This window comes from Solea senegalensis, linkage group LG15, assembly GCF_019176455.1.
Source record: "Solea senegalensis isolate Sse05_10M linkage group LG15, IFAPA_SoseM_1, whole genome shotgun sequence".
Taxonomy (NCBI): domain Eukaryota; kingdom Metazoa; phylum Chordata; class Actinopteri; order Pleuronectiformes; family Soleidae; genus Solea; species Solea senegalensis.
In genome coordinates this window covers 9,559,229-9,576,355 of record NC_058035.1, presented here as the reverse complement: position 1 = coordinate 9,576,355, position 17,127 = coordinate 9,559,229, and the positions used below count along the sequence as shown (strand labels likewise).

At 44.3% G+C, this 17,127-nt stretch overlaps 1 protein-coding gene across 2 annotated transcripts in view; it reads right to left on the bottom strand.

Moving 5' to 3' along the window:
• unc5b (unc-5 netrin receptor B) overlaps positions 1–17,127 on the bottom strand; it is a 48,424-nt gene that overhangs the window by 7,804 nt on the left and 23,493 nt on the right. The window contains exons 2-9 of one of the 2 annotated variants that reach the window (XM_044045656.1): positions 7,358–7,588; positions 6,937–7,080; positions 6,433–6,536; positions 5,098–5,278; positions 4,830–4,997; positions 4,347–4,511; positions 2,643–2,675; positions 230–424 (exon numbers count right to left, since the gene is read on the bottom strand). In XM_044045656.1, coding sequence (XP_043901591.1) covers positions 230–424; positions 2,643–2,675; positions 4,347–4,511; positions 4,830–4,997; positions 5,098–5,278; positions 6,433–6,536; positions 6,937–7,080; positions 7,358–7,588 — 1,221 coding nt within the window. The remainder of the gene's footprint in view (positions 1–229; positions 425–2,642; positions 2,676–4,346; positions 4,512–4,829; positions 4,998–5,097; positions 5,279–6,432; positions 6,537–6,936; positions 7,081–7,357; positions 7,589–17,127) is intronic. The other variant, XM_044045657.1, reaches the window with a different exon arrangement.

The following is a 17,127-nucleotide window of genomic DNA, read 5'->3' as shown; positions in this document are numbered from 1 at the left end:
TGCTACGGGATACCATAAACACAAGCTTAATGTCTATGAAATGTTCCGCAGTAAAGTAAAGAAAAATGACTAAGTGAGAGGAGACAACAGCGCATGATAGAATGACCTCCTGTGAAGGTATAAACAGTCCAGTAATTGCAAGTGTGGAGAACCTTAACTGTGAAGAGGAAAAAAAAGTTGATTGGAATAAGAAATCATCTACGTGCTAAACGATGAACAGTGAACGCACCCTGTCTCGGCGGCTTGTAGTTGCCAGGGTGGAACGCATTGGTCAGAGCGGACGAAGAATCGGTGATATCACCGTGCAGATGGCGGCGTCTGCGGCGATACGCAAGCCCTCCCACGCACAGAGCCAGGATCACACACAGCAGGAGCGCCACCACCAGACCCGCGTACACTGCCACACCCATACCTGGAGCCAGCGCTGGAAGAATTACACAATAAAAGACACTGTAAAGAGACGTGTGCGAAAACATAAAGACACAAATGCAATGACAAAGAATGACAAAGGGAAAGGAAAGACAGCTCATTACATTTCATCCACCGCAGCAGGGAATAGTGGATTAGTTTATTGCAAGTGCTGAAAAGATTAGTCAATAAACTGATTAGTTGATGATGAGACTACAAACAAAAACTCTGATGTGTAAGTTATCTTTTTTTCAGCGCCTAAATTGACCAGATTTTCACATTATTGCATTGTTGTGGAATCAATCTTGTCTAGGTTTCTTCTATTGATCCACAAAAACAAGCAGCATGAGTGCTGGGAAATTGTGAAGGAGCTTTCATATTATTCACTTGTTGTGTCTGACGATCCCATTGCCCGTAAGAAAAACAATAATTCCAAGATGGTCGCAGCAGACTTTCCACATGTTTACTTCACACAATTAAGTATTTTAAGGATTGCTGTATAAATTCCCCTCCGTGCCCACACTGGCTTTGAGGAGACTACCCTCTGAAACGGTTACCAGTGAAACAGATGGGGGATTTGTTTGTTATTCAAAGTCATCGCTCTGTGTAAAGATGCTGTCCTAAGTTCCCCTGAAGCTAATGTATGGCTTCAGCTGTCTGACTAATTCAAATCAAACGCGCGTCGTCCAAACTAACAGCCGTAAAGTGGATGCCAACCACCGCCATGCAGCAAGTACACATACCATTTTAAAAATGTGAAATAATAAGAAGCCTCGGTGAGTCTGCGAAGGTATTGGCACTGGCCGAGCTTCAGCCGAACCTTTAAATGCATTTTTACACAGAACTTCACAAAAGGACTGTGGACTCTGTCCAACCATCTGTTACATTGGAATTACATTAGTGAGGAGAAAGTTCTGCTGCCAGTACAGGAAGGGACACAATCACAGTGATGGATGATTCTTCCGTTGAAGTTGTTGGCCTGTGAGCGTTGTTTTAAGAGAGACTAAAACATTCACACCTGCTCTTTAACTATGGCCGTGTGCCTGCTGCTACACATCTGTGTGATCTGTCGAGCTCCCTCTCTTTCTCTCCAACTGTGGTCAGCAGGCACAACACAGCCAGCTCATCCCTGACACCCAAACACCAGCAGAGCCAAATCAAACGTAGACACATGAGCCAGTCACACCACAGCAGAAACGAGGGGAAGACAAGGGGAGAAGCTGGCGGGAGACAAAGAGGAGCGAAAAAAGGAAAAAGGGAGTAGACAGGCTGGATAAAGAGAGGAGAGGAGAGCGAGAGGAGAGGCAATTTGGCAAAAAGGGATAGGAGGAAGCCAGATAAGGCTGTGATTTGTTAGGGGGACAGAGGGATTATAAGTATGGTGCGGAGAAAGGAGATAAGGATAGCAGTGCTTGAGGAAAAGGCCTGTGTTGAAAGAGCATGAGAGAGCGGGGAAGAAGTTGTAGGAAGCCACAGACACAACAGAGCAGTGAGAGTGGTAGACAGGACAGAAGAGTGGGAGAGGAAAGCCAGAGGCAGACAGGCTGGAAGGAGAGCTCCCATGCTCACGTGGCGTGATTAAACCAAATCTGACAGCCGTCCGCACTTATTACCAGAAACGGAACAATGGCGAATTAGGTGCATTACTGTGGCTGCTCTCCCCTGAGCCCGCATCACATTGAGCTGGAGGAATTACCATCACTTGAAATGTAAACTATATCAGAGATGATCTAAAAATCAGACACAAATCAACTCCTTCTCTCCACTAAATGCTTTGCTCCCACTGGATCGCATGTGGGTGAAAGAGGCTCAACTTCATGAGGCTCTGTCCGTAACACAGTTTGCAGAATTTGCAGAGCCCGTTAAACCAATTTATACAGACTTTTATTAATATGCTTCTTTCATAATTTCCATCCTATCCCAGTTGCAATAAGCTGTTATTGAAATGAGCGAACGTGAGAAGATGAAGCCAGTTCAGAAACCTATGCCACGCTTAATCAACACAGACAAGAGGGGGGAAAACAACGTGATAATTGAGCCAGCTGGACAAGAAGGTGAGCCGAGCCTTCGCTAAGCTTGATCAGAGATGACAACAAAGTGTGGAAGGGCAGCATCAACACACGCACATCCACAGATGTTAGGACCCCCTAACCTGCATGAGCACACACACACACCAACACAGCATGAAGAGCAGGAAGCAGTGAAAGAGTGAAGTCATGGAAGGGTGAACTTACGATGGCTTGCATGTTCAATAGAAATCTTTTTATCTGTTCGAGCGGGACAAGAAGGAGAAGGAGAAGAAAAGAAAAAAAAAAGAAAAACATAAAAATGGATGGACTATTTTTTTATGCAAATGAAGGAGACACTAACTTAGGGCAAAGTAAATAAAAGCTCATCAGTATGAAAATGCAAATGCCGCACTGCAAGTGAGAAGACGCATTTTATATTTAAATAATAAATGTGTCTCTCTTCTACAAAGGTGTGCGAATGTGCAGCACTGCGGAACAATTGTTTGCATAAAGTGAAATAGACGTGTGAAAGAATTTAGAAGATACAGTGTGATGTTGTGTGATATATGGTACAATGTACTGTGGATCGTAGACCGAAGCCTGTGTGGTTTGACAAATGAGGCCAACCAGGAAGTAACAGTATACTGAACAGCCACCAGAGGGCAACTCGTCTATGGGAGAATGAGCTTACTTCTTATTTGCTTTGTTTTGTTATTTTCTTGCAGGGTTTTTGATTTGGCTGAGATGCAACTCTCCCGTTTATCCGGGCTTGGGACCAGCACACAGAGTGGACGCCTGTCCAATTGTGAATCTCGAAGCTTCAAAAGAGTTCAGATTCTTATGGATGACACCAAAACCATGTCTTCATACTGTCCTCAAGGGAACCTGACAGGATCAGTAATGTGAGTCACCACTACGGGTGCAGGGAATGTAAGCAGTCATTAAGTCTCCTCGATAAATTGTGACCCTTGAATAATCACATCAGTGTGAAACGTAAATAAGTCACTCAGTAACCTGCAGGTTGCCGAGTGACGACTTCACAGATTTTCTCCGGCACAGTGCTTTGCATCTTTGTTCCCTGTCAGAGTTTCTCGACTGCCTCCTGGGAATGCTCAAGCTCCCTACCGCCACATCAGAAAGTGTAGTCCTCTAATCTGTCTGTTCCATGGAAGTCTGTTTATGTCAGGACTCATGTGTCGGTCTGAGAGCGGAGAAGCCACAGTGCTGCACCTAATGTGTGGACGTGACCCTCCCCACTGCATGAGCATTTGCCGGGTTTGTCTGTAAGCATGGGCGTGTTGGGAGTCTCCAGTGTGTACATGAATGTATCTCACTGCCTCTGTGGATGTGCATCTCAAAGATTCTAATGCACTGTCAGCTGGATTCCTCCAAGCTCATCACAGGCTGCACACTGGGTGTCAGTGTGAGTCTGACTCACTCTCATATGCTCTTCCCTGTGCTAATTTCCAACTTGGTCATGTCATGCTCGCTTCCCACTCCATGAGCTTCCTCATGTGCACTTGCTCTTTCTCTCTCTGTCCATCTGTGCTGTTAAGATGTGGCTCACTTTTCTGCTTTTCTCTCTGCGAAACTAAATTCTCCCCCATGAAACACCTGCCTTGGATGTTTTCATCTCACTCTACACCATTTAAACTTTCACCAGGCTGTAATTAATGAACACCTTGGGAATACAGCTCTACACAAAATATCTTACAATACAGTGCAATTGACCCCTATAGATAGCTCAGAAACACCACACTTTCTTTATGCGAGACAGTTTTTGTCTCCACACCAGTGAACTAGATTAAACAGATGCTGATCTTTGCTAAAGGGACAACTGCATATTTAAGATACATTACCTCAAATATTTACTCTTTTTTTGACATTTAAAAACCATCCTAGTTCAAATAAATCGATCTGGTGACTTACTACGTGCACACAGCCCCTCAGTGCAGTTTTTGCTCTCCATCATGCTGCCGCTGCAGTGCTTTCCTCCGTTCCTGGGAGGGGGAGCTTGACACTCGCGACTGCGCCAATGGGTGCACTCGGTCCCACAGGCGGACCACTTTGCCCACTCTGTCCAGCCTCCATCCACTGGAATGATACAGCGGAGATGTAAGTCATTTTACAGTTACCCAACAGCTAAATTAGTCCAGGTAGAGGGGAATTGGGGATGGCGTTTTAATGCAGCATGATGCATATGTAATGGCTTGAAGTGCATAACTTCTTTGGACACAGAAAAAAAACAAAACAAGGACGGTGCGCTTCCTATTCATGATGACATGGACCTATGAATAAATGTATTTCTGTCCTAGTTGGCTGAATTAATACTGGTATTCTGTGCAAAAGGTCAATTTGGGACATTTCACAATATTCCAGCGCTTGAATAATTATGTGGGAAAAGATCTTCACCTGGACACAGTGTGGTGCAGGTCACTCTCTGGAAAGGTTGACCCTCACAGAAGGCTCCTCCGTTCAGAGGAGTAGGATTAGTGCAGCTGCGTGTGCGTCGCTGCCAGCCACGCCCACACTGTGCGTTACACTCTGACCATTCAGTCCAAGACGACCAACCTCCACTCACTGACAGAGAGACAGACACACACAAACAAGCAAAAGTGAAGACATTTGTCTGTACCTGAACACGTGACGTGTGGGAGCGGACTAAAACTCTGTGTGTTACCATAAACAATGAGCGTGGCGGTGCTGCTGCGTCTTTTTGCCACCACGTTACGAGCTACACAGGTGTAGTTCGCGGTGTCTGAAAGTCTGGCCTGTTTTATGATCAGATCGTGATCAATGGTGATCAGGAAGTTGGGGTCCTGCGACGGATCAATGACATCCTCGTTTTTCAACCAGTCCACCTGTAAAGACGCAGGAACATAAAGAACTTAGAACGGTTACAAGACCGTGGGTTATTTTCAAATTCACTCACATTGCTTTCGCTTTCAAACGATATTTCTCCATATAAATCTATTGACGCATATAGATATGAGTCAGCAAACAACACAAAGACCTATTCAGTACGGATGACGCGCGTCTTTCTGTGATAATAATCGGATGGTGTCAAAATTTGAGCATTCTTAGTTTCTTTTTTTGGCATTTCACCACAGTTGACTTCCATAATGTTGCATTACTGTCTTCTCCTCTTTCCTTTGAACAGCTCGGCTACAGCTTGTCCTCTCGGTCTAAAGTGTCTATTTTTTTGTTCTAGACAGTTCTAGACAGTTCTATACAGTTCAATACAGTTCAATACAGTTCAATACAGTTCAATACAGCAATAGGAACCACAGTGGTCAAGACAAAGAGACACTGATAAACGCACAAAAAAACCCCAAAAACAAAACAAAACATCAATAAGTATTTATTTAAATAAATAGATAAAATCAAAATTTTAATTAAATAAAAAAATAAAAAAATAAAGGCATCTTTTTAGAGATAAAGATGAGAGAGAGTTGAAGAAAGTTAAAAACCTTAAGCCAAGGTCTCACATGTCTGTAATACATTGCTACACTGTTGCGACACTGCGGTACTAATGGGTGACCAGAAATAATAAAATGATCGGTTATCATGACATCTCATCTATTTTTACATTTCCGTGCTATCTACATAATAAATATATTTTTAAGCGATAACAAAGAACAATGCTTGACAAAACAAACATATTTACTAAATAGTAACAAATGCTTTTATGCTTTGTTGCAGACATATCTGATCACTTTTTTCTTGATGATGTCATGTGGCTGTTTCCTCTTAAATCTCTCACACTCCAGCGTCTTGCCCTTTTCTTTCCTTCCTTTTGTTTTATGTTGGCGTAAACTTCGGCGCATAAACTTGTGTGATTCATTACGGATCGGTTAGACTCACGCTTTTGCTGTCTGCTTAAATTACACAGACTTGCAAAAACAGCGCAAAATAAGAATGTATTTATAACCCATCAGCATCAAGAAGTTTAACAGTGAAGGTGATGAAAGAGGAACAAGTGAAACAGGCAGCTAATGAACAAGCAGATATCTACCTCAGCGACAGGCATGCCCTCTGGGGGGCGACACTGCAGCAGCACTTCCTGCTCGAGTCGCACCTCCCGCCCCAGTGGCTCCTGCTCAAAGTTCTTCCGCAGGTCTACAGTAGGCGAGAGAGCGAGATGCAGTCAGCAAAGAGTGACACAAAGAGGCGACAACAGAGTGACACCCTGTTTATCTAAGTGACAAACACACATATATACACACACACACACACACACACACACACACCCCTGAAAAAGCTTCCTCTGCCGTGTTGTGCTTCTTTTTCGTAATACCTTCATAAACATGCACAGTGTCAATCACCCTGTGTCACAGATTACCACGAGGGACTGAGATGATGGAATGTAACAACACATTTATTTGCATATATACTAAAGCTGACAAGACAAAAGTCAGAAACATTCAACATCCCGCTGTCACTCTACCTACTTTCCCCTTTTTCCTCTATCCCTCTATATAAACAGACACCAGCACACACACACACATTTATCACTGACATGCAATGCGAACGTAGGCGCGGTTGCTCTTGGTGGTGCCAGCCGAGCTCCAGGCTACACACTGGCACCAATAGTCCTCCAGACCAAACAGCTCCTCCACCTGGGTCCTCGACACTGAAATGTCCACTTCCCTCACCACCAGACCTGAGCAGAGGGGGGAAAAAAAGGAGAGAAAGAGAAAAAGAAATAAAGAAAGAGAAAGGGTTGAGAGAAGCTAGTGAGCCATATTTTTCACAGTGCATATAAATAATGCAATGGCTGCAGGCCAAAAGCAGTTAAAGTGCACATAAAACCCTATAGGAGCTAATGGATTATGTAGTTGAAAATGATGTTTGTAATTGAGTATGATGTTTATGTCTGTGAAATACAAGGTGACATGACTCGTGTGTGTGTGTGTGTGTGTGTGTGTGTGTGTCATTACCTGTGACCTGGTCCAGGCTTTCTTTGGGGATGTGATCGTTCTGATTCACCCACTCGCCGTTGCACTTGAAGTAGATCTGTGTGGCTGGCGACGCTCGGCACCGTAGCTGCACTGGCCTGTTCTTTACAATGAAAGCGTCCTCTGGCTCCATCAGGAATTCTGGCAGAGGTTCTGCCGGTGCAGACGGGAAGGAGTCTGGGAGGACCTCAGCGTCGCTGTAGTCGCTGCTCTCTGAAAAACACAGACGTGACGGGGATGAGGATGAGCGGTCGTCTTCCTTTGTTTCATTTCTGCCAATAACACCTCCCCTTCAACATGTTTCCACACTGGACCTTAACAGGTTTCACTGTGAATGCAGGAGCACAGTGACATTTTCACCCGCTTGTACTGCCACTAATCTGGTCAGTGCAAGCCTCCTGCTCTAGTCTCCATGGATGAGTCACGTCTCTCAGCTGAGGAGGGAGCCGCTGACCTTCCATGAACAGGTCCTGTTGATCGCACATTTATCCCCTGACATTTACGATGTGACACATCCCTATCGGCAACGTTGCCAAGAGCTTCTTCTGACAGGAAGGACACAATATTTCTGACCTCTTCACTCTGATGTGTTACTCTAATAATAATGGATAGATCCCAGGCAGTATTATTGATGCTGCGATGCTATTGGCCACTGTTGTTTGTGTGTGTCACGGCAGTAGACACAGATGTATGTGTCCACTGTAACGCGTTGCTTTTTAAAAATGTAAAAGTGTCATCATATTTTTTTCTGCACAGATGGTGAAAAGTTTAGAGACTAATTTGTGAGTTTTGTATGTGATGGGTGCAACAATGTCAATCATGCAGCAGTAAACTGTTTTTCCTGAAATTGTTGTTAAGTGTTTTCACCTAACCCGCCTCCAGGAAGGTTAGGAACTCTTGTTATGAATTTGAGTGTTTCTATGTCTACTTTTGTGGCGTCCCCTCACCTTAAAGGGTGCGTTTTCTGCATCACATCTCCTCTTTCTGTTGTTATACTCACATGGGAGAGGTACATTTTAATCCTTTATGGTTAAGGCTGACTTGTCATGTTAATTGATTTCTATTATTTAATTTCTTTAGAGCGCATGATCACACTTCAGTGGAGGATTGTATTATTTTCACTTGTTGTCAGAATAAAGTGACACTTGCCTCCAAAGTTGGTTTTAGTTAAACCTTTCTCCACAGCTGTTGGTAATGTCAATGGACTCAGACATTTTATTCCACTCAGACTCGTCTGTTTACCGCGCTGTAAACAATGACGCAAACTCAACAACCACATTTCAAGTGTGTCCGTCAAGACGCCTGTATACTGTATCCTTGTGTGCATGAGCAAAACAGTGATGCACAGGCAGTGTGGAGAAAAACCCAGTGGCATATCACTTGCAGACAGCAGGACTGCAGCATCCGCTGCCAAAAAACACAATGTGACTATAATATAACTATGCAGATCTGCCTGAACCCTGGCATGTTACACACCGATACAATTTTACACTTGTGTTTCAAAGGCCAAAAAATGAAAAATGTTCTCCTCTGTTTATGCAACATCCAGGCTTTACATTTCAGGTTAAATCCATTCATTTGTTCATCTTCTACCACTTTATCCTCTGGTGCCAATCCCAGCTGACATAGGCAGCCAAAAGGCCGGGTCATGGAGACAAACAACCATCCACTCTCACACTCACACCTGCAGTTCATTTAGAGTGTCCATATCACCAAATCTGCATGCTTTTGGACAGTGGGAGAAAACCCATGCACACACGGAGAGAACATGCAAACTCCATGCAGAAAGGTCCTTGTTCTGACCGGGTCTTCTTGCTGCAAAGGCAACAGTCAGGTGAATCAAGGTCCTCATAAATTCTTAATGCATCTGACCTTCCAATAAAAAAAACTTTGTACTGCTTACAAAAATAATCTGAATCCAATAGGCATTAAATGAAAGATGGAGAGGAGTGCAAATAACTATCAGGGTTGGCTCCAGTCAGGAGACGCACGGAGGTAAGGGACATATTCAGTGCAGTAACCTTCCTCCTGTGACACACACACACACAAACTGAAAAAAAACCTTCATTGAAATTGTGTCTCTCGCACAGAAATGTCACAAAGCTTCAGTTTTTGAATTTCACTCTCTACTTTCAGCGGTGCAGAGATGCCAGGGCAGAGGCCGTGTTTGCAGCGTGAGTAAACCAGGCTAATTCAGTTTTCAAATCAGTTATGCCATAACTTGGGAACAAGAAAATCTACTTAGAAAGATAGCATTGCCTATTTTAGGAACATGAGCACTTTGCTACCGCCATCCCTCCGTTCCCCTGACACATTCTGTCTGAGACATTGGGATAAAGAGGATACAGAGCATGACAGAGGTGGGAGAGAAAGTGGTGGTAGGATTCAAATCAAGGCCAACAGAGATTGAGATTACAGAGGCTGTACCACCTTCAGGTATGGGGATGTACCATCTCTTCATCCTTGTGTCCTCCGGCATGAAGGAGCCAGTGGGGACAAAGGCTGTGGCTGCAGCTCTGCCCCCCAGCAGAGAGGCAGGTAGCACTGCAGCCGCAGGACACACACAGAAGTCAACAGCTGCTCCAGGCCTGACAGCCATCATTCTCTCTCTCTCTTTTACACTTGTTCTTCTACAGCCAACTACATTTATTCAGTAACTCCTGACTGACCCCAAACTGTACCCTCTCTGCTTCACACGGCATTACTTTACTTTACAGCACATAGTCTGTGCTGCACTCTGCCGCCATAGCTCTCCACATAAAGTGAGAGGGTTTCAGTGGTAGAACAACAATTCCCATGTTAGCACGCTGCATCCCAGCGTCATCAAACTAGGTCTTTGGATAGTGTTTTCATTGTTTTTGACCCCTAGCAGCAGAAATGACATTTTAAAAATGAATAGTCCGATGTCTGAACCACACAATTCTGTTTTGTTTATTAATCTGCTTTTTCTTGGGATTGTGCATTTTTGTTTAAAAAGTTCATGCAAGGTCTCACATTTTTGATTTCCACCAGGAAATCTTCACACACGTGAATGATGTTGTGCTGAACTCACTTGATAAGGAAAGCATACACGTTCACTCAAACACACAAACAGAATATCACAAAATCACACTTTGATAAATCGCAGAAACACACGCACACACACACACACTTGTCTGTGGTCCTACATCTTACATCCTCGACAGGTTCCACACTTAACATCACTTACATGCACTCGATCAGGCTCATACAACACTACACGTGGGTGTTAATGCAATTAAACACAAACAGACATGAATAATGAGTTAACACATTGCAGTGGGTGATTCTCAGCCATGACCGTGAATCAAATTCATCGCGGCGATGCCTCTCGCACACTCCTCTCCTCCCCGTCTCTTTTTGCTCCTTGCATCCCTTTGCTCTCCCCTTACTAAGCTGTCGCCTCCAGTCTTTCAGACTTTAAATTCTCTGTCAATAACCAATTGTGTTGCCCATCCCCACCCCTCACCCCCGCTCTTTCCCTTTGTCCGGCATTGATCGCCCGGTGTTCAAACACTGGCTGAAAAACACAGCCTGTCACTCTTCAGGCGCAATGAGAGGGGGCAGAGAGAGAGAGGGAGAGAGAGGGAGGCAGAAGAAGAATGGCAGCAGAGACAGACAAACAGAGAGAGACAGTGGTTCAGACGGAGACAGAATGGGAGGAGAGTCCTGTGTGTATGGATAAACCTCCCTCTCACTCTGTGCAGTGTGTGTGTTCTGGGGCCTGTGCACTTTAATTAAAACACTTTTGCATGACAGAGTTAGGAGACAGACAGCTTCTCTCTCTCTCTCTCTCTCTCTGAGATAATGGAGCTGGGGCTTTAAAGTGGAATCTGTGTTTTTGGGCCAGAATACAAACATCCATCAGAACACAGCAGCCGGCAATTTGTGTGGAATGAAGGAACCTTATAGACCAGAACTCCTCGCCGTGAAGCACAGCAAGTCTTTTATTACTCTAATGATAGACAGCAGACGTTCGAAAGCAAACACAAGCATCGTGGGCATTCTTTTGCTGGAGTGTACAGTCACACAGATGCGAGTGCGTGCATGAGAATGCAGACGCAAGATGACACTTTTCTAATCAATTTGTACACCAAACTAGAATCCATCCATCCATCTTCTACTGCTTTATCCTCCACATGAGGGACACGAGGGGAGCTGTGCCAATCTCAGCTGACATAGGGCGACAGGCAGAGTACACACCCTGGACAGTTTGCCTGTCCATCACAGGGCCACATACATAGACAAACAACCACCCACTCTCACACTCACACCCATGGTCAATTTAGAGTGCCCAATTTACCAAATCCCCATACTGCATGTTTTTGGACTGTGGGAGGAAACCAGAGAAACTGAAATGACGGAAATATTTCTTTCCCTCAGTGTCTTCAGTGTGGCTGTGCAGTGCAGAGCTTCACTCCGGTGTAACGGAGAGCCAGAGTGACAGTGGTGCAGCGGGGCCACACTAGAAGGCAATAATGTGCATGAGAGAGATAGAGGGAATGTGAAAGGAGGTGACAATATGGGAAGACAGGAGGGGCTGGACAAAGACAGGTCAAGAGACACTTGTAGACAGTGAGAGGGGAGAGATAATGCAGTAGACACAGAGTGTGTGCACGCATAGATATACACACAGAAAAATACTAGGCTGCTATAATGAATGGTGAGGAAAACTGAATAACAGCAATGCCCCACTTTGTCTCAACTCTGAAACAGTCTCTGTTGTACTTTCAGCCCTCTGTCTTTTCCCACCGTCTGTCCCCCCCCCGCCTCTCATTCTCTCTCTCTCTTACCCAAACACACACATGAACGGCTATAATTTTCTTAGCACCAGTGCCTCTAGCCAGAGTGGAGTCTAAAGCGCTTGTACTTTATCATTACCTCTACTGGGTTAGTCATTACTGTCCCCTCCAGTGCCCCCACTGTCCCAACACCGCTCTCGGAAGTGGTGGGGGGAAAAAAAGAAAGCCAGAGAGAACGAAAAACGGGAAGAAGTATACTTTGAAACTGCCAAACAACAGAGAAACACTACAAAAGAACAAGGGGTCAGGCTGCGTTTGACACGATCAGGAATCGCTTTATATTTCACAAGTGTCATATGAGGTCAAATACACAATAGCGAAGATGCCTCCCCTCCACATTCCAGCTTAGTGTCTGACATGGTAGTGCTTTTCTTCTTCTGGCCCTCCCTGACTCCAGCCTCTCATTTCCTCCTGCCTCGTGGATTCGAGGCTCTTTGTGAAGCTATAGTCAAACTTCAGATGGCATCCCAGCCTCGAATGCAAAGAGAAACAGCTACAGCCTGTGGTTATGAAGCACAACCATCACGCAGGCGACTGTGAGGACAGTCAGTCAAACATAACAACACTCCTGGCACAGGAAACGCCGATAATAAACAGAGTGATCAGCAGCCATTTTCTAACATTGACTGGCTGACCATATATCCATCATCCTCACTTGATTTACCTCATTATCATCATTCTTGTGAGGAAGCAATGACGCCACACACAAACCAAGGCAGGTCGTAAGACAATGATGGATGGAAAGGAGAAAAATCTGTCCTACCTTCCTTAAAAGGATAATTATACGGAGTGATTGATATTCAGACTGACCTCATCTTCATCTGCCTGAAAACAGTTTGCTACACAAGGCGAGAAGAGAAACCCAGCGAGGAGGCAAAGAGATGAAGTACAGAGATGTGCAATTTAGACATCTGATGAAAAATCACTCTGTGTACGTCCGCGTTTGTGCAACACACCATGTTCATTCATTGTGTTGCATGGTGACAGCTTTGTGTGGACCAATATTCTGGGTCTGTTTTTTTTTTAGTTTAAATGAGGATAAGGACAGTCAGGGACAAAAGGACAGACAGAAACAGAAGGACAGACAGAGACAGAAGGACAGACAGGGACAGAAGGACAGACAGAGACAGAAGGACAGACAGAGACAGAAGGACAGACAGGAACTGTGTTACAGCAGGTTTCATGCACTTCACTCTTAAAAAAAATAGACGGTTAGGTTTGAAATAAAAAGGTTCAAGGTTTGACAATCAGTTGCAATGTTTTAAGTTTAGTGAACTTACTTTTTAAGCGGGTCAAATTAGTGTTTCTCTTTTATAATATGGTAATAAATTGTTGTTTTATGCTCTATAGTTGCATTAGGATGCAGAGGACTGGGACCTATATTATACTGTGGGAGGTTTATGTTTAAATATATATATTTTTTTTTTGAATAGATTGAGGATTTTAACTATTTCCTATAAATAGGAAAAGGGCTTTTATTGGGCAATTGTACTTCCTAATCTCATAGAATTTATATTGTATCTTAATTTCCTTTTTTATAAGTGAAAAATACGGGAAAAAACCCAACCAATATGGCTGAACACGCACAGTTGGGGGGGATATTGGTCATCATTTAATAGAAAATATCCTTCATTCACCAGTGACTGTGTTGATGGTATAGCCGTGTGGCATCAGGAGACAGGGAGCTAAATTTTGACATGTTACTTGCACTAACAGCGTGCGTCGACACGGTCTTGAAAAAAAATCTTTTTCGGATAATTTGATGCTGCCACCAGTGCGCACCTGCTGCAGCTCCACATGGCTCTGCAGCCTGCTTCTTTGCACTCACCATGGTGACTCTCGGACTAACAGGCGTCATCACTCACACAGACCAGCACACATTCTTCTTCAGGTCCTGTTCCATCAGCCATCATTTTTTAGTCTTTTTTATAATTATCTCTATAACAAACTTACAAAGTTGTTTTAATGTCCAATATCATAAGCAGCAGACTGAGACCAAAGAAAAAGTGTAAAGACATAATTAATGAATTTATTTAGCTGCCATTGTTGTCCAGAGTCAAATAAGAACAGTCAGATTGTGTGTCCAGAACAGCAACAGACTTAGGCTCTAAATTTAAAACTTTTTTTGTTTTATTTGACACAGGTGAAGTTGCTGACTGTCTGACATAAAAAAAAAAGTTGCTGATATAAACATGAAAAAATAAAATAAATACACGCAACAGAACAAATACTGTTGACCCAAATCGCATACAAATGTAATTCTGCTGTTTTGTTACGATAACATTTGAGCTGAAACTCTGCAGGAGGTTCATCATAGCAGTGTCACACCTTTAAATTGGTTCCAGTGTGAGAGGACGCCTGCAGAGCGGTTATTTCTATTGAGTGTGAGGCCGCGCCGTGCTACATCAAGACACAAGTGTGTATGATTGAGTGTATAATTGATTGTGCAAGCATGTGCAAGTGTGAGCAAGAGAAAAGGCAGGATGGATAGAAAGTGTGTGTGTGTGTGTGTGTGTTTGTGTGAGTGAAAGGGAGGTGACAGGAGGCTGGAAAGCAGATTGAGAGAGGGGGAAGGCCAAGCAGGTGATGGAGATGCAGAGTGACAGAAATGCTTCGCTTGTCCATCCAGCATGTCCAGTTGGCAGGAGGAGAGAGAAAGCAAGCCCGAGGACATGAAAACACACACACATGAACGTGTGCACGCACACACACACACACACCACACATGTGGAGGGCATGGAGTAGAAGTCTTTCACCAATGAACGTTATCCAACACTCGCAGCTGCGAGTGTGTCCCCACACACAACCCTCTAACGGAAATGAACTGTGACAAAAGATTTATGTGTTCTTTCCCGCCATTAGCACATCATGTCGTAATGACATTTAATCTAACTGCAGAGAAACACACGGACAAATGTGTGACATAAATATGGCGACACACATAAAGTGAGACTCAGTGACTGGGCTTTTACTCATAACTCAGAGAATCCTGGAGACTTTTGTGGCTGTTTGAAATGGACCCACACTATTTAAATTGTGTTTGTGTTTGTAACAGACTATGGATTAAATTTACCCACTGTGCCAGCGAGGGACGGCCCACTCTCTGTGAGATTTGGTGACTGTGTTTTTGAATGTGTGGGTGCTCGTGACTGCGAGAGTGGGAGCGCTAAGAGGATTTGCATTTGGGCTGTTGCTGTGATCCGAGTGCTGGTACAGTACTGGTGCACTTGAACAGACAATGGCTAGTGGAAGGTGTGCTCTGCCACAGCTAGGGGGCGCCACCTCCCATGGCACTCATTAATCATAACCCATCAAAAAGTGTCCCTCTGCTGTTTGTGTGTGCCCTAATGACCACCTAGTGCATGGGAACACAGTCACACACAAGCACCACAATCAATCACGATCAGAGGTGGAGAGAGAGAGAGGGGGGTGAAGAGACAGAGCGAGGAAGAGAGGGAATGAGTGGAGACAGAGTGGGTGAGACAATGTTGTTTTCCTATTATCCTCTTGAAATTACAGACCAATGTCACAACTATTACTTGGAGGAGGTCAAACTCATGGTAGAGCGAGACTTCACCTCTTCATTTGAGTGTGTGTGTGTGTGTGTGTGTGTGTGTGCAGACAGTAAATGTTACGTGCTGAGTGTAAGGCGCCACAGCTTGTCTGCTCCACCACTGCACAAGCTGCTTCATGACAGTTGCGCAAATCTACCCAGAGTGGCCAGTTGCCATGGCGGGCTCCTCTAGAGGCCTGAAGTCTCCACAGCCATTAGTTAGGGTGTGCACACTGCAGACACACACACACACACACAAGCCCAAAAACACACATACACACAAGTCCAAAAACACACACGTATTGTCCACCTCACTTATAAACTCTACAGTGAAGCGTTGTTCAAACTCTAAGTCTTTCTTTGTCACTAGTTGTGTTGTTGTTTGTGTGAGTGTGTGGTAGAGTAGAGTAGAGTAGAGTAGAGTAGAATAGAATAGAATAGAATAGAATAGAATATTGGCAATTTGCCTTCATTAACATAAATGCTAAAATGAAACTTACAGAAAGTCATGAAAAACAACTCACACTTATATACAGTTATATATAGTGAATACATATAGTGGATAGGTGAGCAGTACAGTGGGATGAGTGTTTAGAATGTTGGGCCATTTAAATGGCAGTAATTACACAAGAAGATGAGCTGCATTCCTTCCTGAGGGCAGACTGATTACAGGCCTCTCCTCTCTGGGCCCCTGTAATTACCCACTCTACCCGGCTCTGCTCAGCCTCACTACAAGCGAGGTTTATCACCCCAACCCCACCCTACCTCACCCCTGCGGTCTCCTCATCCACCTCTACAAACTTGTGCAATACTCCTCCACCTCCACATCTCCTCCGCACCGGGTCATCTTCTGTCCTCTCACGAAATGATTACTAATCACGCAAGTATGCGCATACACACACACACACACACACACACACACACACACGCACACACACACACTTACAAAGTATGGGCGGGGTTGTGTGCACAGTCACAACAAAACCAGTAAGTCCATCCCTGTGAGGAATTCCGGTAAAACTGGAGGTAGAGAGACAGTCAAATTACATGTCCCACACCCCGACACCCACAATTGTTGCACTAACAGTCTGAGTATCTGCGACTCTTTTATTTGCATTCAGGCACATTCTCAGTGTGGAACTTGTTCAGAGTTTTATTTCTACATTCTCACTGTTTAAAACATTCCGCTGATGTTCAGTATGCCCGTCATTTTGGACTGCCGTATGTATTAAAGCAGCAGTGCGTGACTGTTTAGTTTTCATAAACAGAAAGTATATCATTTGTATTATTTGTATGCTGAAGATGGGCTCTGCCAAGCATCATTACAATCTAAATCTGTACATTTTCTGGGTATATACTGGCAGCTCAGGGCTGGGCGG